Source organism: Nesoenas mayeri (genome assembly GCF_963082525.1).
Source record: "Nesoenas mayeri genome assembly, chromosome: 32".
Classification (NCBI taxonomy): domain Eukaryota; kingdom Metazoa; phylum Chordata; class Aves; order Columbiformes; family Columbidae; genus Nesoenas; species Nesoenas mayeri.
In genome coordinates this window covers 112,181-136,226 of record NC_137570.1, presented here as the reverse complement: position 1 = coordinate 136,226, position 24,046 = coordinate 112,181, and the positions used below count along the sequence as shown (strand labels likewise).

At 60.0% G+C, this 24,046-nt stretch overlaps 1 protein-coding gene across 1 annotated transcript in view; it reads right to left on the bottom strand.

Annotated features, from left to right (window-relative positions):
• The window catches only part of LOC308051153 (helicase SRCAP-like), a gene marked incomplete at both ends in the record, with an annotated part of 61,643 nt that overhangs the window by 30,276 nt on the left and 7,321 nt on the right, over positions 1–24,046 (bottom strand). Inside the window, 10 exons of the mRNA XM_080361484.1 lie at positions 2,047–2,139; positions 4,982–5,071; positions 6,251–6,323; positions 8,007–8,101; positions 8,950–9,112; positions 12,679–12,819; positions 14,279–14,464; positions 19,802–20,016; positions 20,083–20,134; positions 23,057–23,214. Coding sequence (XP_080217610.1) covers positions 2,047–2,139; positions 4,982–5,071; positions 6,251–6,323; positions 8,007–8,101; positions 8,950–9,112; positions 12,679–12,819; positions 14,279–14,464; positions 19,802–20,016; positions 20,083–20,134; positions 23,057–23,214 — 1,266 coding nt within the window. The remainder of the gene's footprint in view (positions 1–2,046; positions 2,140–4,981; positions 5,072–6,250; positions 6,324–8,006; positions 8,102–8,949; positions 9,113–12,678; positions 12,820–14,278; positions 14,465–19,801; positions 20,017–20,082; positions 20,135–23,056; positions 23,215–24,046) is intronic.

Here is a 24,046-nt window from a genome sequence, read left to right as displayed (position 1 = left end):
GTCTTTAGGACCCAGGGGTGACCCTATATCACCCAAGGGTGGCCCTACAGCACCTGGGGGTCTCTAGGACCCAGGGGTGACCCTATAGCACCCAAGGGTGTCCTTGTGCTACTTGGGGGTCTTTAGGACCCAGGGGTGGCCTCATAGCACCCAGGGGTCTCTAGGACCCAGGGGTGACCCTACAGCACTTGGGGGTCTTTAGGACCCAGGGGTGACCCTGTAGCACCCAAGGGTGTCCCTGTGCTACTTGGGGGTCTTTAAGACCCAGGGGTGACCCTATAGCACCCAAGGGTGGCCCGATGCTACCTGGGGGGTCTTTAGGACCCAGAGGTGACCCTGCGCTACTTGGGGGTCTCTAGGACCCAGGGGTGGCCCCATAGCACCTGGGGGTCTCTAGGACCCAGGGGTGGCCCCATAACACCCAAGGGTCTCTAGGACCCAGAGGTGCCCATATAGCACTTGAGGGGGTCTTTAGGACCCAGTGGTGGCCCCATAGCACCCCGGGGGTCTCTAGGACCCAGGGGTGGCCCCATAACACCTAAGGGGTCTCTAGGACCCAGGGGTGACTCTGTAGCACCCAGGGGTGTCCCTGTGCTATCTGGGGGTCTCTAGTACCCAGGGGTGGCCCCATAGCACCCAAGGGAGTCCCTGTGCTACTTGGGGGTCTTTAGGACCCAGGGGTGACCCTCTAACACCTGGGGGTCTCTAGGACCCAGGGGTGGCCCCATAACACCCAAGAGTCTATAGGACCCATGGGTGACCCTGTGCTACCTGGGGGGTCTTTAGGACCCAGGGGTGACCCTGTGGTACTTGGGGGGTCTTTAGGACCCAGTGGTGGCCCCATAGCACCTGGGGGTCTCTAGGACCCAAGGGTGGCCCTAAAGCACCTGGGGGTCTTTAGGACCCAGCAGTGACCCTACAGCACCTGGGGGGTCTTTAGGACCCAGGGTTGACCCCATAGCACCCAAGGGTCTCTAGGACCCAAGGGTGGCCCTGTGCTACCTGGGGGTCTCTAGGACCCAGGGGTGACCCTATAGCACCCAGGGGTGTCCTTGTGCTACTTGGGGGTCTTTAGGATCCAGGGGTGGCCCCATAGCACCCAGGGGTCTCTAGGACCCAGGGGTGACCCTACAGCACTTGGGGGTCTTTAGGACCCAGGGGTGACCCTATAGCACCCAAGGGTGGCCCTACAGCACCTGGGGAGTCTCTAGGACCCAGGGGTGGCCCCATAGCACCCAGGGGTTTCTAGGACCCAGGGGTGACTCTGTAGCACCCAAGGGTGTCCCTGTACTACTTGGGGGTCTTTAGGACCCAGGGGTGACCCTGTGCTACCTGGGGGTCTCTAGGACCCAGGGGTGGCCCCATAGCACCCAGGGGTTTCTAGGACCCAGGGGTGACTCTGTAGCACCCAAGGGTGTCCCTGTACTACTTGGGGGTCTTTAGGACCCAGGGGTGACCCTGTGCTACCTGGGGGTCTCTAGGACCCAGGGGTGGCCCCATAGCACCCAAGGGTCTTTAGGACCCAGGGGTGGCCCCATAGCACTTGGGGGGTCTCTAGGACCCAGGGGTGACCCTATAGCACCCAAGTGTGGCCCTACAGCACCTGGGGTGTCTTTAGGACCCAGGGGTGACCCCATAGCACCCAGGGGTTTCTAGGACCCAGGGGTGACTCTGTAGCACCCAGGGGTGTCCCTGTGGTATCTGGGGGTCTTTAAGAACCAGGTGTGACCCTATAGCACCCAAGGGTGGCCCGATGCTACCTGGGGGGGTCTTTAGGACCCAGGGGTGACCCTGTGCTACCTGGGGGATCTTTAGGACCCAGAGGTGCCCATATAGCACCTGGGGGGTCTTTAGCACCCAGGGGTGACCCTATAGCACCCAAAGGTGGCCCGATGCTACCTGGGGGGTCTTTAGGACCCAGGGGTGACCCTGTGCTACGAGGAGGTCTTTAGGACCCAGGGGTGGCCCCATAGCACCTATGGGGTCTCTAGGACCCAGGGGTGACCCCACAGCACCCATGGGTGCCCCCGCAGGCCGGGCGGGTACCTGAGCGGGTGCTGCAGGCCGGGGGGGAGTCGCAGTCGGAGTCGGTGAAGGCTCCGGCGTAGCGCTGGAGCAGCTCCTCCATGGGCAGCGCCCCTGCGGGACACGTGGGGACGCGTGGGGACAGGGGACACGGCCCCCGTGCGTCCCCATGTGTCCCCATGTGTGTCCCCCTGTCCCCATGTGTGTCCCTCTGTCCCCATGTGTGTCCCCATGTGTGTCCCATGTCCCCATGTGTGTCCCCATGTCCCCATATGTGTCCCCATGTCCTATATGTGTCCCCATGTCCTATCTGCATCGTCATGTCCCAAGTGTGTCCCCATATCCCCACGTGTGTCCCCATGTCCCCCTGTCCCCATATCCCAATGTCTCCATGTCCCCTTGTCCCCCTGTCCCATATCCCCATGTCCCCTTGTCCCCATATCCCCATGCCCCCCTGTCCCCATATCCCAATGTCTCCATGTCCTCCTGTCCCTGTGTGTCCCCTGTGTGTCCCCATGTGTGTCCCCATGTCCTATCTGGGTCCCCATGTCCTATATGTGTCCCCATGTCCTATCTGGGTCCCCATGTCCTATATATGTCCCCATGTCCTATCTGTGTCGTCATGTCCCAAGTGTCCCCCCATATCCCCATGTGTCCCCATATCCCCATGTGTCCCCATATCCCCATGTGTCCCCATATCCCCATGCATGTCCCCATGTCCTATATGTGTCCCCATGTCCCTCTGTCCCCCATGTATGTCTCTATGTCCTATGTGTCCCCATGTCCTATCTGTATCGTCATGTCCCGTGTGTGTCTCCATGTCCCATGTGTCCCCAAGCGTGTCCCCATATCCCCATGTGTGTCCCCATGTGTGTCCCCATGTCTCATGTGTGTCCCCATGTCCCCTGTCCCTGTGTCCCATATCCGCGTGTCCCCATATCCCATGTGTGTCCATGTCTCCCTGTCCCATGTGTGTCCACATGTCCTATCTGTGTCATCACGTCCCAAGTGTGTCCCCGTATCCCCATGTGTGTCCCCATGTCCCCATGTGTCCCCATATCCCCGTGTGTGTCCCCATGTCCCATGTGTGTCCCCATATCCCCATGTGTCCCCATATGCGTCCCCATGTGTGTCCCCATGTCCCCTGTCCCCATGTCCTATATGCGTCCCCATGTCCTATCCGTGTCGCCACGTCCCATGTGTGTCCCCATATCCCATGTCCCATGTGTGTCCCCATGTCCCCATGTCTCCCTGTCCCATGTGTGTCCCTATATCCCCGTGTGTGTCCTCATGTCCCTGTGTGTGTCTCCATGTCCTACATGTGTCCCCACGTCCTATCTGCGTCGTCATGTCCCAAGTGTGTCCCCATATCCCCATGTGTGTCCCTTGAGTGTCCCCATGTCCTATCTGGGTCCCCATGTCCTATATGTGTCCCCATGTCCTATCTGTGTCATCATGTCCCCGTGTGTGTCCCCATATGTGTCCCCATGTCTCATGTGTGTCCCCATGTCCCCCAGTCTCCATGTGTGTCCCCATATCCCCATGTGTGTCCCCATGTGTGTCCCCATGTCCCATCTGTGTCGCCACGTCCCATGTGTGTCCCCATGTCCTATATGTGTCTCTATGTCCTATATGTGTCCCCATGTCCCATCTGTGTCGTCATGTCCCAAGTGTGTCCCCATGTCCCATGTGTGTCCCCCTGTCCTATCTGTGTCGTCATGTCCCAAGTGTGTCCCCATATCCCCATGTGTGTCCCCTGTGTGTCCCCATGTGTCCCCATGTGTGTCCCCCATGTGTCCCCATGTCCTATCTGTGTCATGTCCCAAGTGTGTCCCCATATCCCCATGTGTGTCTCCATGTGTGTCTCCACGTCCCCATGTGTGTCCCCATGTCCTATATGTGTCCCCCTGTCCCATGTGTGTCCCCATGTCCCATCTGTGTCGCCATGTCCCATGTGTGTCGCCATGTCCCCATGTGTGTCCCCATGTGTGCCCCCATGTGTCCCCATGTCCTGTGTGTGTCCCCATGTCCTATATGTGTCCCCATGTCCTATCTGTGCCGTCATGTCCCAAGTGTGCCCCCATATCCCATGTGTGTCCCCATGTGTGTCCCCATGTCCCCTGTCCCCATGTGTGTCCCCATTTCCCCATATCCCCGTGTGTGTCCCCCTGTCCCCACGTCCCCCATGTGTCCCCATGTCCTATATGTGTCCCCATGTCCTATCTGTGTCGCCGTGTCCCCCAGTCTCCACGTCCCCATATCCCCGTGTGTGTCCCCATGTCCCACATGTGTCCCCATATCCCCATGTGTGTCCCCATGTCCCTCTGTCCCCCATGTGTCCCCCGGTCCCATGTGTGTCCCCATATCCCCATGTGTGTCCCCATGTCCCATGTGTGTCCCTATGTCCCTCTGTCCCCCATGTGTCCCCATGTCCCCATGTCCTATGTGTGTCCCCATGTCCTGTGTGTGTCCCCATATCCCCATGTGTGTCTCCATGTGTGTCCCCACGTCCCCATGTGTGTCCTCATGTCCTATATGTGTCCCCATGTCCCACGTGTGTCCTCCTGTCCCCATGTGTGTCCCCATGTCCCCATGTGTGTCCCCATGTGTCCCCTGTCCCTGTCCCATGTGTGTCCCCATGTCCTATCTGTGTCCCCATGTCCTATCTGTGTCACCATGTCCCCCAGTCTCCATGTCCCCTGTCTCCATGTGTGTCCCCATGTCCCATGTGTGTCCCCCTGTCCCCATGTGTGTCCCCATGTCCCATGTGTGTCCCCATGTCCTATATGTATTCCCATGTCCTATCTGTGTCGCCACATCCCAAGTGTGTCCCCATGTCCCCATGTCCCCCAGTCTCCATGTGTGTCCCCATGTCCCACGTGTGTCCCCATGTCCCCTGTCCCCGTGTGTGTCCCCATGTCCCCCGTGTGTCCCCATGTGTCCCATGTCCCCGTACCCTCCCTCTCCAGCTCGTCCAGCTCCTGCTGGTGATCCACGTCGCCCTCCAGCCGCTCCTGCGCCGCGATCGTCTCCTCCTCGTCCTCCCCTGCGGGGACACCAAACGGGTGACATCGCGGGGGGAGTGACAGGGTCCCCAGGGGGTGACAGAGCCCGGGGACGGGTGACAGGGTCCCCAAGGGGTGACAAGAGTCCCCAAGAGGTGACACAGCCCAGGGATGGGTGACAGTGTCCCCATGGGATGACAGCATCCCCAATGGGTGACAAGAGTCCCCAAAGGGTGACACAGCCCAGGGATGGGTGACAGAGTCCCCATGGGGTGACAGGGTCCCCAGGGGGTGACAGAGCCCAGGGATGGGTGACAGTGTCCCCATGGGGTGACAGTGTCCCCAAGGGGTGACAGTGTCCCCAAGGGGTGACACAGCCCAGGGACGGGTGACAGAGTCTCCAAGGGGTGACAAGAGTCCCCAAGAGGTGACAGAGCCCAGGGATGGGTGACAAGAGTCCCCAAGGGGTGACAGAGCCCAGGGATGGGTGACATTGTCCCCATGGGGTGACAGTGTCCCCAAGGGGTGACAGAAACCAGAGATGGGTGACAGAGCCCAGGGACAGGTGACAGTGTCCTCATGGGGTGACAGTGTCCCCAAGGGGTGACACAGCCCAGGGATGGGTGACAGAGTCCCCAATGGGTGACAAGAGTCCCCAAGAGGTGACACAGCCCAGGGACAGGTGACAGTGTCCCCATGGGGTGACAGGGTCCCCAGGGACAGGTGACAGAGCCCAGGGATGGGTGACAAGAGTCCCCAAGGGGTGACAGTGTCCCCAAGAGGTGACAGAGCCCAGGGATGGGTGACAGCGTCCCCATGGGGTGACAGAGTCCCCAAGGGGTGACAGAGCCCAGGGATGGGTGACAGGGTCCCCAAGGGGTGACAAGAGTCCCCAATGGGTGACAAGAGTCCCCAATGGGTGACAGTGTCCCCAAGGGGTGACAGAGCCCAGGGATGGGTGACATTGTCCCCATGGGGTGACAGGGTCCCCAAGGGGTGACAGAGCCCAGGGACAGGTGACAGAGCCCAGGGACAGGTGACAGTGTCCCCATGGGGTGACAGTGTCCCCAAGGGGTGACAGAGACCAGAGATGGGTGACAGAGCCCAGGGACAGGTGACAGTGTCCCCATGGGGTGACAGTGTCCCCAGGGGATGACAGAGCCCAGGGATAGGTGCCAGTGTCCCCAAGGGGTAACAGTGACAGTTGTGTCCCCTCTCACCCTCGTCCTCGGCCGCGAACTCCTCGTCGTCCTCTCGGGGCTCCCACGGCCGCGCGTTCCGGCCCAGCAGCCCCTGGGGACACGGGGACATCGGGTGACACGGGGTCACGCGGGGACATGGGGGGACACGGGGTCACATGGGGACATGGTGGGACACGGAGTCACATGGGGACATGGAGACATGGGAGGACACGGGGGGACACAGGGACATAGGGGACAGGGGGTCACACGGGGACATAGGGTCACACGGGGACACATGGGGACATGGGGGGACATGGGGACATGGGGGACACAAGGACACATGGGGTCACATGGGGACATGGGGGGACAGAGGGACACATGGGGACATGGGGTCACACGGGGACATGGGGGACATGGGGGACACAGGGACATGGGGTCACATGGGGACATGGGGGGACATGGGGACATGGGGGGACACAGGGACACATGTGGACATGGGGACACATGGGGACACAGGGACACACGGGGATATGGGGTCACATGGGGACATATGGGGACATGGGGGGACACGGGGTCACATGGGGACACATGGGGACATGGGGGGACACAGGGACATGGGGACACACGGGACATGGGGGGACACGGGGGGACATGGGGTCACATGGGGACACGGGGACACATGGGGACATGGGGTCACATGGGGACACGGGGGGACATGGGGTCACATGGCAACTTGGGGTCACATGGGGACATGGGGTCATGTGGGGACATGGGGTCATGTGGGGACATGGGGGACACAGGGACATGGGGTCACATGGGGTCACATGGGGACATGGGGTCACACGGGGACACACGGGGACATGGGGTCACATGGGGACATAGGGTCACATGGGGACATGGGGGGACACGGGGTCACATGGGGACATGGGGTCACATGGGGACATGGGGAGACACGGGGACATGGGGTCACACGGGGACATGCGGGGACATAGGGACACATGGGGTCACATGGGGATACGGGGACACATGGGGACATGGGGTCACAGGGTCACATGGGGACATGAGGAGACACGGGGTCACACGGGGACATGGGGGGACACGGGGACATGCGGGTCACATAGGGACATCGGGGGACACGGGGACACAGGGTGACATGAGGGGGACAAGGAGTCACACAGGGTCACATGGGGACGCAGGGGGACACAGGAGGTGACATGGAGGTGATACAGGGACATGGGGGGACACAGCGGGACATGGGGACATGGAGGTGACACAGGGACATGGGATGACACAGGGACATGGGGGGACATGGGGACATGGGATGACTTGGGGAACGACATAGGGGTGACATGGGGGGTGACATGGGGGGTGACATGGGGACACGGGATGACATGGGGGGTGACATGGGGGTGACATGGGGGGTGACATGGGGACACGGGATGACATGGGGGGTGACATGGGGGTGACATGGGGGATGACACGGGGGTGACATGGGGGTGATATGGGGATACAGGGGTGACATGGGGAATGACATGGGGAATGACATGGGGGTGACATGGGGACACAGGGGTGACATGGGGAATGACATGGGGGTGACATGGAGATGACATGGGGGTGACATGGGAGGTGACATGGGGACACAGGGGTGACATGGGGGGTGACATGGGGGTGACATGGAGGGTGACATGGAGAGTGACATGGAGGGTGACATGGGGGTGACATGGGGACACGAGGGGTGACATGGGGGGTGACATGGGGACACAGGGGGTGACATGGGGGGTGACCCGGGGGGTACCTGTGGGGGCAGGGTCCCCAGCAGCCCCTCCAGGGGCCGGCCCGTCTCGGGGGGGCTGTCGGTGACGTCCTCATCCGGCAGCTCCATGTCCCCATCTGGGGGGGGGGGGACAGCACCCATGGGTGCCCCTGGCTCCCCCAGCACCCATGGGTGCCCCTGGCACCCGTGTCCCCATGTCCCAGTGTCCCCATGTCCCCCCAGTGTCCCCCTGTCCCCATATCCTATATCCCATGTCCCCATTGACCCCATGTCCCCATATCCCATGTCCCATATCCCCCTGTCCCCATGTCCCCATATCCCTTGTCCCATGTCCCATATCCCCATGTCCCCCAATGTCCCCGTGTCCCCCATTGTCCCCATATCCCATATCCCCATGTCCCCATATCCCCATTGTCCCCATGTCTCCATATCCCACATCCCATATCCCATATCCCCATGTCACCCAATGTCCCCATATCCCCATTGTCCCCAATGTCCTCATTGTCCCCATTGTCCCCATGTCCCCCGTTGTCCCCCAATGTCCCCATGTCCCCATGTCCCATGTCCCCCAATGTCCCCAATATCCCCATTGTCCCCATATCCCCATGTCGCCCAGTGCCCCCATTGTCCCCACATCCCCCACTGTCCCCATGTCCCCGCTGTCCCCATATCCCCATATCCCATGTCCCACATCCCATATCCCCATGTCCCCCATTGTCCCCATGTCCCCATACCGCATCTCCCATCTCCCATATCCCCATGTCACCCAATGTCCCCATATCCCATATCCCCATGTCCCCCATTGTCCCCATGTCCTCATATCCCATACCCCCATGTCCCCATTGTCCCCATGTCCCATATCCCATGTCCCCCAATGTCCCCATATCCCCATGTCCCCCAATGTCCCCATTGCCCCCATTGTCCCCACTGTCCCCATTGTTCCCATTGTCCCCATTGTCCCCACCATGCAGCGCTGCCCCATGGCCGCGGGGGCCGGCGCTGCCCCCCAGGCTGCGGCTCAGCAGGTCCGAGTACTTCTCGGTCTGGCCCACGATGAAGTCGAGTTGCAGGTCCAGGGCCTGTTTGCGCTTCTCCTCCAGCCGCGACTGCTGCTTGAACTGCACCACCTGCGGGGGGCGCCCAACGTCACCCAATGTCACCCCATGGGTGCCCTACGGCCACCAGGGGGCGCCAATGGGCACCCGATGGGCATCATGGGTGAGCAATGGGCACACAATGGTCATAATGGGTCATCAATGGGCACACAATGGTCATCATGGGTCAGCAATAGGCACCCAATGGGCACCACAGGTCATCAATAGGAACCCAATGGTCATAATGGGTCATCAATGGGCACCCAATGGTCATCATGGGTCACCAATGGGCACCCAATGTCATCCAATGGGCACCATGGGTCATCAATGGGCATCCAATGGTCATCACGGGTCATCAATGGGCACCCAATGTTCACCACGGGTCATCAACACCCAACGAATGGCCAACAGGGGTCATCAATGGGCACCCAATGGTCATCATGGGTCACCAATGGGCACCCAATGGTCATCATGGGTCATCAACAGCCAAAGAACGACCAACACGGGTCATCAACGGGCACCCAATGGTCACCATGGGTCACCAATGGGTACCCAATGGTCATCATGGGTCAGCAATGGGCACCCAATGTCATCCAATGGTCACCATGGGTCAGCAATGGGCAACCAATGGTCATCATGGGTCAGCAATGGGCACCTAATGTCATCCAATGGACACCATGGGTCATCAAGGGGCAGTTAATGGTCACCATGGGTCATCAATGGGCACCCAATGTCATCCAATGGTCAACATGGGTCATCAACGGGCAGTTAATGGTCATCATGGGTCAGCAATGGGCACCCAATGGTCACCATGGGTCATCAATGGGTACCCAATGGTCAACACGGGTCATCGATGGGCACCCAATGTCATCCAATGGTCACCATAGGCCATCAACAGCCAACGAACGGCCACCATGGGTCATCAATGGGCACTCAATGGTCATCACGAGTCCCCAATGGGCACCCAATGGACATCATGGGTCATCAATGGGCACCCAATGGTCACCATGAGTAATCAATGGGCACCCAATGTCATCCAATGGTCACCATGGGTTATCATCGGGCACCCAATGGTCACCACAGGTCATCAACATTCAACGAACGGCCAACATGGGTCATCAATGGGCACCCAATGTCATCCAATGGTCACCACAGGTCAGCAATGGGCACCCAATGGACATCATTGGTCATCAATGAGCACACAATGGCCATTGTGGGTCATCAATGGGTACCCAATGGGCACCTTGGGTCAGCAATGGGCACCCAATGGTCAACACGGGTCATCAATGGGCACCCAATGGTCACCACGGGTCATCAATGGGCACCCAATGGTCAACACGGGTCATCAATGGGGACCCAATGGGCAACCAATGGTCACCATGGGTCAGCAATGGGCATGCAATGGTCATCACGGGTCATCAATGGGCACCCAATGTCATCCAATGGTCATCATGGGTCATCAATGGGCACCCAATGGGCACCATGGGTCAGCAATGGGCAGTTAATGGTCATCATGGGTCATCAATGGGCACCCAATGGGCACCATGGGTCAGCAATGGGCACCTAATGGTCATCATGGGTCATCAATGGGCACCCAATGTCATCCAATGGTCACCAGAGGTCAGCAATGGGCACCCAATGGACATCATTGGTCATCAATGAGCACACAATGGCCATTGTGGGTCATCAATGGGCACCCAATGGGCACCTTGGGTCAGCAATGGGCACCCAATGGTCAACACGGGTCATCAATGGGCACCCAATGGTCACCACGGGTCAGCAATGGGCACCCAGTGGTCATCATGGGTCAGCAATGGGCACCCAAGGGTCACCATGGGTCAACAATGGGCACCCAATGTCATCCAATGGTCACAATGGGTCATCAATGGGCACCCAATGGTCATCATGGGTCAGCAATGGGCAGTTAATGGTCATCATGGGTCAGGAATGGGCACCCAATGTCATCCAATGGTCACCACGGGTCAGCAATGGGCAACCAATGGTCATCATGGGTCATCAATAGGAACCCAATAGTCATCATGGGTGATCAGTGGGCACCCAATGGTCACCACAGGTCAGCAATGGGCACCGAATGGTTAACACAGGTCATCAATAGGAACCCAATGGGCATCATGGGTCATCAATGGGCACCCAATGATCATCATGGGTCATCAATGGGCACCCAATAGTCACCATGGGTCATCAATGGGCACTCAATGGTCACCACGGGTCATCAATGGGCACCCAATGGTCATCATGAGTCATCAATGGGCACACAATGGTCATCATGGGTCATCAATGGGCACCCAATGGCCAACATGGGTCATCAATGGGGACCCAATGGGCACCCAATGGTCACCATGGGTCAGCAATGGGCATGCAATGGTCATCACGGGTCATCAATGGGCACCCAATGTCATCCAACGGTCACCATAGGTCATCAATGGGCACCCAATGGGCACCACGGGTCATCAATGGCCACCCAATGTCATCCAATGGTCACCAAGGGCTATCAATGGGCACGCAATGGCCACCACGGGTCAGCAATGGGCCCGCAATGAGCACCATGGGTCAGCAATAGGCACCCAGTGGTCATCATGGGTGAGCAATGGGCACCCAATGGTCATCAAGGGTCAGCAATGGGCACCCAAAGGTCATCATGGGTCATCAATGGGCACCCAATGGGCAACACGGGTCAGCAATGGGCAGTTAATGGTCATCATGGGTCAGCAATGGGCACCCAATGTCATCCAATGGTCACCAGAGGTCATCAATGGGCACCCAATGGTCACCACAGGTCATCAACATCCAACGAACGGCCAACAGGGGTCATCAATGGGCACCCAATGGTCATCATGGGTCAGCAATGGGCACCCAATGGTCACCATGGGTCATCAACACCCAACGAACGGCCAACACAGGTCATCAACGGGCACCCAATGGTCACCATGGGTCATCAATGGGTACCCAATGGTCATCATGGGTCACCAATGGGCACCCAATGGTCATCATGGGTCATCAATGGGCACCCAATGTTCACCACGGGTCATCAACACCCAACGAATGGCCAACAGGGGTCATCAATGGGCACACAATGGTCATCATGGGTCGCAATGGGCACCCAATGGTCACCACGGGTCATCAACACCCAACGAATGGCCAACAGGGGTCATCAATGGGCACCCAATGGTCACCATGGGTCATCAATGGGCACCCAATGGTCATCATGGGTCATCAATGGGCACCCAATGGTCATCATGGGTCATCAATGGGCACCCAATGTTCACCACGGGTCATCAACACCCAACGAATGGCCAACAGGGGTCATCAATGGGCACACAATGGTCATCATGGGTCGCAATGGGCACCCAATGGTCACCACGGGTCATCAACACCCAACGAATGGCCAACAGGGGTCATCAATGGGCACCCAATGGTCACCACGGGTCATCAATGGGTACCCAATGGTCATCATGGGTCATCAATGGAACTTTGTCACCCATGGGTGTAACTTTGTCACCCATGGATGAGGGTTTGTCACCCATGGGTGGGGGGTGTCACCCATGGGTGGGGGTGTCACCCACGGGTGGGGGTGTCACCTTCTCCACGTTGCTCCAGAACTGCTTGACCTCCTTGGCGATGGCGGCGGCCACCCGGCGCAGCTTGGCCTGCTCCTCCCGCTTGGCGCGCTCCTCCTTCTGCCGCTGCTCCTCGTGGTGCCGCATCACCATCCGCACCACCTGGGGACACGGGGACGTTGGGGACATCGGGGGACATGGGGACATTGGGGGACATTGGGGGATATGGGGGTCATGGGGACACATGGGGACATTGGGGGATATGGGGACACAGGGACATGGGGACACCGCTGCTCCTGGTGGTGCCGCATCACCATCCGCACCACCTGGGGACATCGGGGACGTTGAGGACATCGGGGACATCGGAGGATATGGGGACATTGGGGGACACGGGGACATCGGGGGACATCAGGGGATATGGGACATTGGGGGACACTGGGGGATATGGGGGACATGGGGGGATATGGGGACACAGGGACATGGGGACACCGCTGCTCCTGGTGGTGTCGCATCACCATCCGCACCACCTGGGGACATTGGGGACGTTGGGGACATCGGGGACATTGGGGGACATGGGGACATGGGGGGATATGGGGACATTGGGGGATATGGGGACACTGGGGGACATGAGGACACTGGGAGACATTGGGACCTTGGGGCACACTGGGGGATATGGGGACATTGGGGGATATGGGGACATGGGGGGACATGGGGACATGGGGGGATATGGGGGGATATGGGGACTTGGGAGGACATGGGGACATTGGGGGATATGGGGACATGGGGGGACATGGGGACATCAGGGGACATTGGGGGACAGGGGGACATTGGGGGATACGGGGACATGGGGGGACATGGGGACATGGGGGGACATGGGGACATCAGGGGACATGGGGACATTGGGGGACATGGGGACATTGGGGGATATGGGGGATATGGGGACATGGGGGGACATGGGGACATTGGGGGACATGGGGATATCAGGGGACATGGGGACACTGGGGGATATGCGGGACATGGGGGGACATGGGGACATTGGGGGATATGGGGACATTGGGGGATATGGGGACATTGAGGGACATGGGGGGACATGGGGACACATGGGGATATTGGGGGATATGGGGACATTGGGGGATATGGGGACATGGGGGGACATGGGGGGATATGGGGACTTGAGAGGATATGGGGACATGGGGGGACATGGGAGCCCCATGGGTGGGCGGAGCCTGTCAGTGGGTGGAGCCCCATGGGTGGGTGGAGCCTAATGGGTGGGGGAGCCCCATGGGTGGGTGGAGCCCCATGGGTGGGCGGAGCCTGTCAGTAGGCAGAGCCCCATTGGTGGGCGGAGCCCCATGAATGGGTGGAGCCCCATTGGTAGGCGGAGCCCCATGTGTGGGCAGAGCCCCATGGGTGGGCAGGAGTGGGTGGAGCCCCATGGGTGGGTGGAGCCCCATGGGTGGGCTGAGCCCCATGGGTGGGTGGAGCCTCACCACTGGGTGGGCACCCTATCCTGGGGGGGGGGGGGTGGCGCCTGTGAGTGGGTGGAGCCCCATGGGTGGGTGGAGCCCCATGGGTGGGCGGAGCCTGTCAGTGGGCGGAGCCTGAGGCAGTGGGCGGGTACCTTCCTGGCCACGCCCCTCTTCCAGCGGCGCTCCTGGGCGAAGTCCTGGGCCAGCCACTGCATCTCCTCGCACAGGTAGTCCCAGTGCACCTTGGGCCGCGCCGGCTCGGGCACCTTGGGCAGGCGCCGCAGCGACCAGAAGCCCTCGCGCTTCATCTCGGCCACGCGGTGCTCCACCTCCGCCTCCTGCCAAAAATGGCTTGGTTGGGGCCAAAAACGGCCAGTTTGGGGCCAAAAATGCTCAGTTTTGGGCCAAAAACGGCTCTTTTCGGCCCAAAAATGGCTCTTTTGGCCCCAAAAACGGGCCAAAAGTGGCTTGTTTGGGGCCAAAAACGGCTCTTTTCGGCACAAAAATGGCTTGGTTTGGGCCAAAAATGGCTTCTTTGGTGCCAAAACTGGCTCTTTTCAGCCCAAAAACGGCTCTTTTCGGCCAAAAAATGGCTTGGTTGGGGCCAAAAACGGCAAATTTGGGGCCAAAAATGGCTTGGTTGGGGCCAAAAATGGCGAATTTGGGGCCAAAAACGCTCAGTTTTGGGCCAAAAACAGCTCTTTTCAGCCCAAAAACGGCTTGTTTGGGGCCAAAAACGGCTCGTTTGGGACCAAAACCGGCTCTTTTCAGCCCAAAAATGGCTTGGTTGGGGCCAGAAACAGCTCTTTTTGGGCCAAAAATGGCTCAAATCAGGCCAAAAATGGCTCATTTTGGGCTAAAAACGGCTCTTTTCCGCACAAAAATGGCTCTTTTCGGACCAAAAATGGCTTGTTTGGGGCCAAAAATGGCGAATTTGGGGCCAAAAATGGCTTGTTTGGGCCAAAACCGGCTCTTTTCGGCCCAAAAACGGCTTGGTTGGGGCCAAAAACGGCTCGTTTTGGGCCAAAAACAGCTCTTTTCGGCCCAAAAATGCCTTGGTTGGGGCCAAAAGTGGCTTGGTTGGGGCCAAAAACAGCCAATTTGGGGCCAAAAATGCTCAGCTTTGGGCCAAAACCGGCTTGTTTGGGGCTAAAAATGGCTCTTTTGGGGCCAAAAGTGGCTTCTTTGGGGCCAAAAATGGCTCTTTTCGGCCCAAAAATGGCTTGGTTTGGCCCAAAAATGGCTTGGTTGGGGCCAGAAACGGCCAGTTTGGGGCCAAAAATGGCTTGTTTGGGGGCAAAAACGGGGAATTTGGGGCCAAAAACGCTCAGTTTTGGGCCAAAAACGGCTCTTTTCGGCCCAAAAACAGCTTGTTTGGGGCCAAAAACGGCTCGTTTGGGACCAAAAACGGCTCTTTTCAGCCCAAAAACGGCTTGGTTTGGCCCAAAAATGGCTTGGTTGGGGCCAGAAACGGCCAGTTTGGGGCCAAAAATGGCTTGTTTGGGGCCAAAAACGGCGCATTTGGGGCCAAAAATGGCTTGGTTTGAGACAAAAATGGCTTGGTTGGGGCCAAAAACAGCCAGTTTGGGGCCAAAAATGGCTCGAATCGGGCCAAAAACGGCTCTTTTTGGCCCAAAAACGGCTCTTTTCAGCCCAAAAACGGCTTGGTTTCGCCCAAAAATGGCTCATTTCGGACCAAAAACGGCGTGGTTGGGGCCAGAAACGGCTCTTTTCGGCCCAAAAACGGTTCCTTTCGGCCCAAAAATGGCTTGTTTGGGGCCAAAACCGGCTCTTTTCGGCCCAAAAACGGCTTGTTTGGGGCCAAAAACGGCTCGTTTTGGGTCAAAAACGGCTCGTTTTGGGCCAAAAACGGCTGTTTTCGGCCCAAAAATGCCTTGGTTGGGGCCAAAAGTGGCTTGGTTGGGGCCAAAAACAGCCAATTTGGGGCCAAAAATGCTCAGTTTTGGGCCAAAACCGGCTTGTTTGGGGCTAAAAATGGCTCTTTTGGGGCCAAAAGTGGCTTCTTTGGGGCCAAAAATGGCTCTTTTCGGCCCAAAAATGGCTTGGTTTGGCCCAAAAATGGCTTGGTTGGGGCCAGAAACGGCCAGTTTGGGGCCAAAAATGGCTTGTTTGGGGGCAAAAACGGGGAATTTGGGGCCAAAAACGCTCAGTTTTGGGCCAAAAACGGCTCTTTTCGGCCCAAAAACAGCTTGTTTGGGGCCAAAAACGGCTCGTTTGGGACCAAAAACGGCTCTTTTCAGCCCAAAAACGGCTTGGTTTGGCCCAAAAATGGCTTGGTTGGGGCCAGAAACGGCCAGTTTGGGGCCAAAAATGGCTTGTTTGGGGCCAAAAACGGCGCATTTGGGGCCAAAAATGGCTTGGTTTGAGACAAAAATGGCTTGGTTGGGGCCAAAAACAGCCAGTTTGGGGCCAAAAATGGCTCGAATCGGGCCAAAAACGGCTCTTTTTGGCCCAAAAACGGCTCTTTTCAGCCCAAAAACGGCTTGGTTTCGCCCAAAAATGGCTCATTTCGGACCAAAAACGGCGTGGTTGGGGCCAGAAACGGTTCCTTTCGGCCCAAAAATGGCTTGTTTGGGGCCAAAACCGGCTCTTTTCGGCCCAAAAACGGCTTGTTTGGGGCCAAAAACGGCTCGTTTTGGGTCAAAAACGGCTCGTTTTGGGCCAAAAACGGCTGTTTTCGGCCCAAAAATGCCTTGGTTGGGGCCAAAAGTGGCTTGGTTGGGGCCAAAAACAGCCAATTTGGGGCCAAAAATGCTCAGTTTTGGGCCAAAACCGGCTTGTTTGGGGCTAAAAATGGCTCTTTTGGGGCCAAAAGTGGCTTCTTTGGGGCCAAAAATGGCTCTTTTCGGCCCAAAAATGGCTTGGTTTGGCCCAAAAATGGCTTGGTTGGGGCCAGAAACGGCCAGTTTGGGGCCAAAAATGGCTTGTTTGGGGGCAAAAACGGGGAATTTGGGGCCAAAAACGCTCAGTTTTGGGCCAAAAACGGCTCTTTTCGGCCCAAAAACAGCTTGTTTGGGACCAAAAACGGCTTGTTTGGGACCAAAAACGGCTCTTTTCAGCCCAAAAACGGCTCTTTTCAGCCCAAAAACGGCTTGGTTGGGGCCAGAAACGGCTCTTTTTGGGCCAAAAATGGCTTGGTTGGGGCCAAAAATGGCGAATTTGGGGCCAAAAATGGCTCGTTTGGGGCCAAAAATGCTCAGTTTTGGGCCAAAAACGGCCAGTTTGGGGCCAAAAATGGCTTGTTTGGGGCCAAAAATGGCTTGGTTGGTACCAGAAACGGCGAATTTGGGGCCAAAAATGGCTCTTTTTGGCCCAAAAATGGCTTGGTTGGGGCCAGAAACGGCTCTTTTTGGGCCAAAAATGGCTCGGTTGGGGCCAGTTTGATGACCCCAGTGCCCCCCAAGTCCCCCCAATGACCCCAGTGCCCCCCAAATACCTCCAATTACCCCCACTGCCCCTAAATGACCCCATAGCCCCCCAAGTCCCCCAGTGTCCCCCAAAGACCCCCCAGTGTCCCCATAGCCCCTCAAGTCCCCCCAATGACCCCGAAGTCCCCCCCAATGACTCCATTGCCCCCCAAGTCCCCCCAATGACCCCATTGCCCCCCAATGACCTCAGTGTCCCCCAAGTCCCCCCAATGACCCCATTGGCCCCCAATGACCCCAGTGCCTCCCAAGTCCCCCCAATGACTCCAGTGCCCCCCAATGACCCCAAGTCCCCCCATATACCCCCAAGTACCCCCATTGCCCCCCAAGTCCCCCCATTGCCCCCCATGCCCCCAATGACCCCATAGCCCCCCAAGTCCCCCCAATGACCCCATTGCCCCCCAACCCCCCAGTGCCCCCAATGATCCCATTGCCCCCCAATGACCCCATTGCCCCCCAAGTGCCCCCCAATCCCCCTGTGCGCCCAATGACCCCATCGTCCCCCAAATCCCCCCAGTGCCCCCAATGATCCCAGTGCCCCCCAACGACCCCGTAGCCCCCCAAGTCCCCCCATTACCCCCCATTGCCCCCCAAGGACCTATTGGCCCCCAACCCCCCCACTGCCCCCCAAGTCCCCCCATTGCCCCCCAATGACCCCATTGCCCCCAACTCCCCCCACTGTCCCCAACCCCCCCATTGCCCCCAATGACCTCATTGCCCCCCAACCCCCCAGTGCCCCCAATGACCCCATTGCCCCCCATGACCCCATAGCCCCCCAAGTCCCCATTGCCCCCAATGACCCCATTGCCCCCCAACCTCCCAGTGCCCCCAATGACCCCATTGCCCCCCATGACCCCATAGCCCCCCAAGTCCCCATTGCCCCCAATGACCCCATTGCCCCCCAACCCCTCCATTGCCCCCCAAGTTCCCCCATATACCTCCCAATAACCCCATTGCCCCCAATGACCCCATTGCCCCCCAAATCCCCGCAACCCCCCCATTGCCCCCAATGACCCCATTGCCCCCCAACCCCCCAGTGCCCCCAATGACCCCATTGGCTCCCAATGACCCCACTGCCCCCAATGACCCCATTGCCCCCCAGCCCCCTCATTACTCCCCAATGACCCCATTGCCCCCAATGACCCCATTGCCCCCCAGCCCCCCCATTACTCCCCAATGACCCCATTGCCCTCCATGACCCCATAGCCCCCCAAGTCCCCATTACCCCCCAATGACCCCAGTGCCCCCCAAGTCCCCCAATGACCCATTGCCCCCCTATGCCCCTAATGACCCATAGCCCCCAATGATCCCATTGCCCCCCAACCCCCCAGTGCCCCCAATGATCCCATTGCCCCCCAACCCTCCAGTGCCCCCAATGATCCCATTGCCCCCCCATGCCCCCAATGACTCCATTGGCTCCCAATGACCCCATTGCCCTCCAGCCCCCCCATTACTCCCCAATGACCCCATTGCCCCCAATGACCCCAGTGCCCCCCAAGTACCCCCATTGCTCCCCAACCCCCCCCGTGCCCAAGTTCCCCCAGTGCCCCCCAATGACCCCATAGCCCCCCAAATCCCCCCATATACCCCCCAAGTCCCCCATATACCCAAGTCCCCCCATTGCCCCCCAAGTCCCCCCAATGACCACATTGCCCCCCCATTGCCCCCCATTGCCCCCCATGACCCCAGTGCCCCCAATGACCCCATTGCCCCCAATGACTCCATTGCCCCTCAGCCCCCCCAGTGGCCCCCAATGGCCCCATTGTCCCCCATGACCCCATAGCCCCCCAAGTCCCCATTGCCCCCCAACCCACCCATTGCCCCTCAAGTTCCCCCATATACCTCCCAATAACCCCATTGCCCCCAATGACCCCATTGCCCCCCAAATCCCCGCAACCCCCCCATTGCCCCCAATGACCCCATTGCCCCCCAACCCCCCAGTGCCCCCAATGACCCCATTGCCCCCAATGACCCCATTGCCCCCCAATGACCCCATAGCCCCCCAAGTCCCCCCCATGCCCCCAATGACCCCATCGCCCCCCCTGCCCCCAATGACCCCATTGCCCCCCCATGCCCCCAATGACCCCAGTGCCCCAATGACCCCAGTGCCCCCCAAGTCCCCCCATTGCCCCCCAATGACCCCAGTGCCCCCAATGACCCCATTGCCCCCAAGTCCCCCCCATATACCCCGCAATGACCCCATAGCCCCCCATGTGCCCCCCAACTGACGTGCTTGGCCTGCTCGGCGATCTCGGCCTGTGCGCGGTCCCAGGGGTGGGGGGGCTCGGGGGGGCCGGGAGGCCCGTCGGGTCGGGGGGGGCCCGGGGACGACGCCGACACCGACACCGGGGGGGACGCCGAGCCGGGGGACCCCGAGGAGGCCGGGGACGCCGGGCTGCCCCCGTCATTGCTGCCCGAGCGCACCTGGGGGGCACATGGGGGGTCTTGGGGTGATTTGGGGGGTCATTGGGGGGTTTGGGGGGTCATTGGGGGGTTGGGGGTTTGGGGACCCCGAGGAGGCCGGGGACGCCGGGCTGCCCCCGTCATGCTGCCCGAGCGCACCTGGGGGGCACATGGGGGTCAGTGGGGGGGTCAGTGGGGGGTTTGGGGGGTTTGGGGGGGTCATTGGGGGGGTCATTGGGGGGTTTGGGGGGGTTTGGGGGGGTCATGGGGGGGGTCATTGGGGGGTTTGGGGGGTCATTGGGGGGGTCATTGGGGGGTTTGCGGGGGTTTGGGGGGGTCATTGGGGGGGTTTAGGGGGGCTTAGAGGGGGGCAATGGGGTCATTGGGGGCACTGGGGTCATTGGGGAGTAATGGAGGGACTTGGGGGGCAATGGGGTCATTTGGGGCACTGGGGTCATTGAGGAGTAATGGGGGGACTTGGGGGGCAATGGGGTCATTGGGGGCACTGGGGTCATGGGGGGGACTTGGGGGACTATGGGGTCATTGGGGGGCAATGGGGTCATTGGGGGAACTTGGGCAATGGGGTCATTGGGGGGGACTTGGGGGGCAATGGGATCATTGGGGGGCACTGGGCGGCAATGGGGTGGTTGGGGGCAATGGGGTCATTGGGGGGGACTTGGGGGGCACTGGGGGGACTTGGGGGGCAATAGATCCTTGGTGGGCAATGGGGGGTAATGGGGTGTCTTGGGGGGGCTATGGGGTCATTGGGGGGACTTGGAGGGCAATGGGGTCATTGGGGGCAATGGGGTCATTGGGGGGACTTGGGGGGCAATGGGGTTATTGGGGGGCAATGGGGTCATTGGGGGGACTTGGGCAATGTGGTCATTGGGGGCAATGGGGGGGTTGGGGACAACGGGGGGAGTTGGGGGCAATGGGGTCATTGGGGGGACTTGGGGGGCACTGGGGTCATTGGGGAGCACTGGGGTCATTGGGGAGTAATGGGGGGACTTGGGGGGCGATGGGGTCATTGGGGGCTATGGGGTCATTGGGGAGTAATGGGGGGACTTGGGGGGCTATGGGGTCATTGGGGGCACTGGGGGGGTTGCGGACAATGGGGGGGTTGGGGGCAATGGGGTCATTGGGGGGCACTGGGGGGACTTGGGGGGCAATAGGTCCTTGGGGGGCAATGGGGGGTAATGGGGGGGTCATTGGGGGGGTCACTGCGGGGGGATTTGGGGGGGTCTTGGGTATATGGGGGGACTTGGGGGGCAATGGGGTCATTGGGGGGACTTGGGCAATGGGGTCATTGGAGGGGACTTGGGGGGCAATGGGGGGTCATGGGGGGACTTGGGGGGCAATGGGGTCATTGGGGGACTTGGGGGGCACTGGGGGGACTTGGGGGGCAATGGGGTCATTGGGGGCTATGGGGTCATTGGGGGGAGTTGGGGGGGTCATTGGGGGGGTCATTGGGGGGTTTGCGGGGGTCATTGGGGGGGTTTGGGGGGGCTTAGAGGGGGGCAATGGGGTCATTGGGGGCACTGGGGTCATTGGGGAGTAATGGGGGGACTTGGGGGGCTATGGGGTCATTGGGGAGCACTGGGGTCATTGGGGAGTAATGGGGGGACTTGAGGGGCTATGGGGTCATTGGGGGCACTGGGGGGGTTGGGGACAATGTGGGGAGTTGGGGGCAATGGGGTCATTGGGGGGCACTGGGGGGACTTGGGGGGCAATAGGTCCCTGGGGGGCAATGGGGGGTAATGGGGGGACTTGGGGGGCTATGAGGTCATTGGGGGCACTGAGGGGGTTGGGGACAATGGGGGGAGTTGGGGGCAATGGGGTCATTGGGGGGCACTGGGGGGGGTTGGGGGGCTATAGGGTCATTGGGGGCACTGGGGGGCAATAGGGGGACTTGGGCAATGGGTCATTGTGGGGACTTGGGGGGCAATGAGGGGCAATGGGGTCATTGGGGGCACTGGGGTCATTGGGGAGTAATGGGGGGACTTGGGGGACTATGGGGTCATTGGGGGCAATGGGGGGCTATGGGGTCATTGGGGAACGCTGGGGGGGTTGGGGACAATGGGGGGAGTTGGGGGCAATGGGGTCATTGGGGGGCACTGGGGGGCTTTGGGGGCTATGGGGTCATTGGGGGCAGTGGGGGATTGGGGACAATGGGGGGAGTTGGGGGGCAATGGGCTCATTGGGGGCTATGGGGTCATTGGGGGGACTTGGGGGGCAATGGGGTTATTGGGGGTTATTCTGGTTCATTGTGGGTGACCCTGGTTCATTTTGGGGGGGTCCTGGTTCATTTTGGGGGGTCCTGGTTCATTTTGGGGGGGTCCTGGTTCATTATGGGGACCCTGGTTCATTTTGGGGGGGTCCTGGCTCAGTTTTGGGGGGTCCTGATTCATTTTGGGGGACCCTGGTTCACTTTGGGGGGGTCCTGGTTCAGTTTTGGGGGGACCCTGGTTCATTTTGGGGGGTCCTGGTTCAGTTTTGGGGGTCCTGGTTCATTTTGGGGGGGTCCTGTTCATTTTGGGGACCCTGGTTCATTTTGGGGGGGTCCTGGCTCAGTTTTGGGGGGTCCTGGTTCATTGTGGGTGACCTTGGTTCATTTTGGGGGGTCCTGGCTCATTTTGGGGGGTCCTGGTTCATTTTGAGGGGTCCTGACTCAGTTTTGGGGGGTCCTGGTTCATTTTGGGGGGGTCCTGATTCATTTTGGGGGGACCCTGGTTCATTTTGGGGGGGGGTTCTGGTTCATTTTGGGGGGGTCCTGACTCAGTTTTGGGGGGTCCTGATTCAGTTTGGGGGGTCCTGGTTCATTTTGGGGGTGTCCTGACTCAGTTTTGGGGGGTCCTGATTCAGTTTGGGGGGTCCTGGTTCATTTTGGGGGAGTCCTGATTCATTTTGGGGGGGTCCTGGTTCATTTTGGGGGGGTCCTGGCTCATTTTGGGGGGGTCCTGGCTCATTTTGGGGTGTCCTGGTTCAGTTTTGGGGGGTCCTGGTTCATTTTGGGGGGGGGTCCTTGCTCAATTGGGGGTGTCCAAAGCTGCCCCCCCCACCCATGGGTGCTGATCCCCTCACCTGTGGGTGCAGCGGCGGGTGGGGGCGGGGCGGTAGGTTTGGGGGGGCCCCGGCTGGGGGGGCACCCCCCTGACCCAGGGCATGCTGGGAAGGGGGGGCCTCATCCTGGTCCAGCTCCTGGGCGCCCGGGCGGCCCAGCCTGCGCTGCAGCGAGCCGCCTGCGGGGGGGGGGGCACCCATGGGTGCTGAGCCACCACCCATGGGTGCTGAGCCCCCTCACCCATCCATAGATACTGCCCTCCCCACACATGGGTGCTGAGGGACAGCCAGGGGTGCTGAGCCTCCCACTCACCCATAGATACTGTCCCCCCACCCATGGGTGCTGAGACACACCCAGGGTGCTGAGCCCCCACTCATGGGTGCTGACTCCCCACCTATGGGTGCTGAGGCACAGCCAGGGGTGCTGAGCCCCCACTCAAACATGGGTGCTGAGCCCCCACCCACCCATAGATAGTGCCCCCCTCACCCATGGGTGCTGAGGTACAGCCAGGGGTGCTGAGCCCCTCCACCCACCCATAGATACTGCCCTCCCCACACATGGGTGCTGAGGTACAGCCAGGGGTGCTGAGTCCCCACCCATGGGTGCTGAGGTACAGCGAGGGGTGCTGAGACCCCCACCCACCCATAGATACTGCCCCCCCTCACCCATGGGTGCTGAGGCACAGCCAGGGGTGCTGAGTCCCCACCCATAGATACTGCCCTCCCCACCCATGGGTGCTGAGGCACAGCCAGTGGTGCTGAGTCCCCACACATGGGTGCTGAGGTACAGCCAGGGGTGCTGAGCCCCCCACCCATAGGTGCTGACTCCCCTACCCATGGGTTCTGAGCCCCCTCACATGGGTGCTGACCCCCACCCATGGATCCTGACCCCCCACCCATGGGTGCTGACCCCCCACCCATGGGTCCTGACCCCACCCATGGGTCCTGCCCCCCCACCCATGGGTGCTGACTCCCCTACCCATGGGTCCTGAACCCACCCAATGGGTGCTA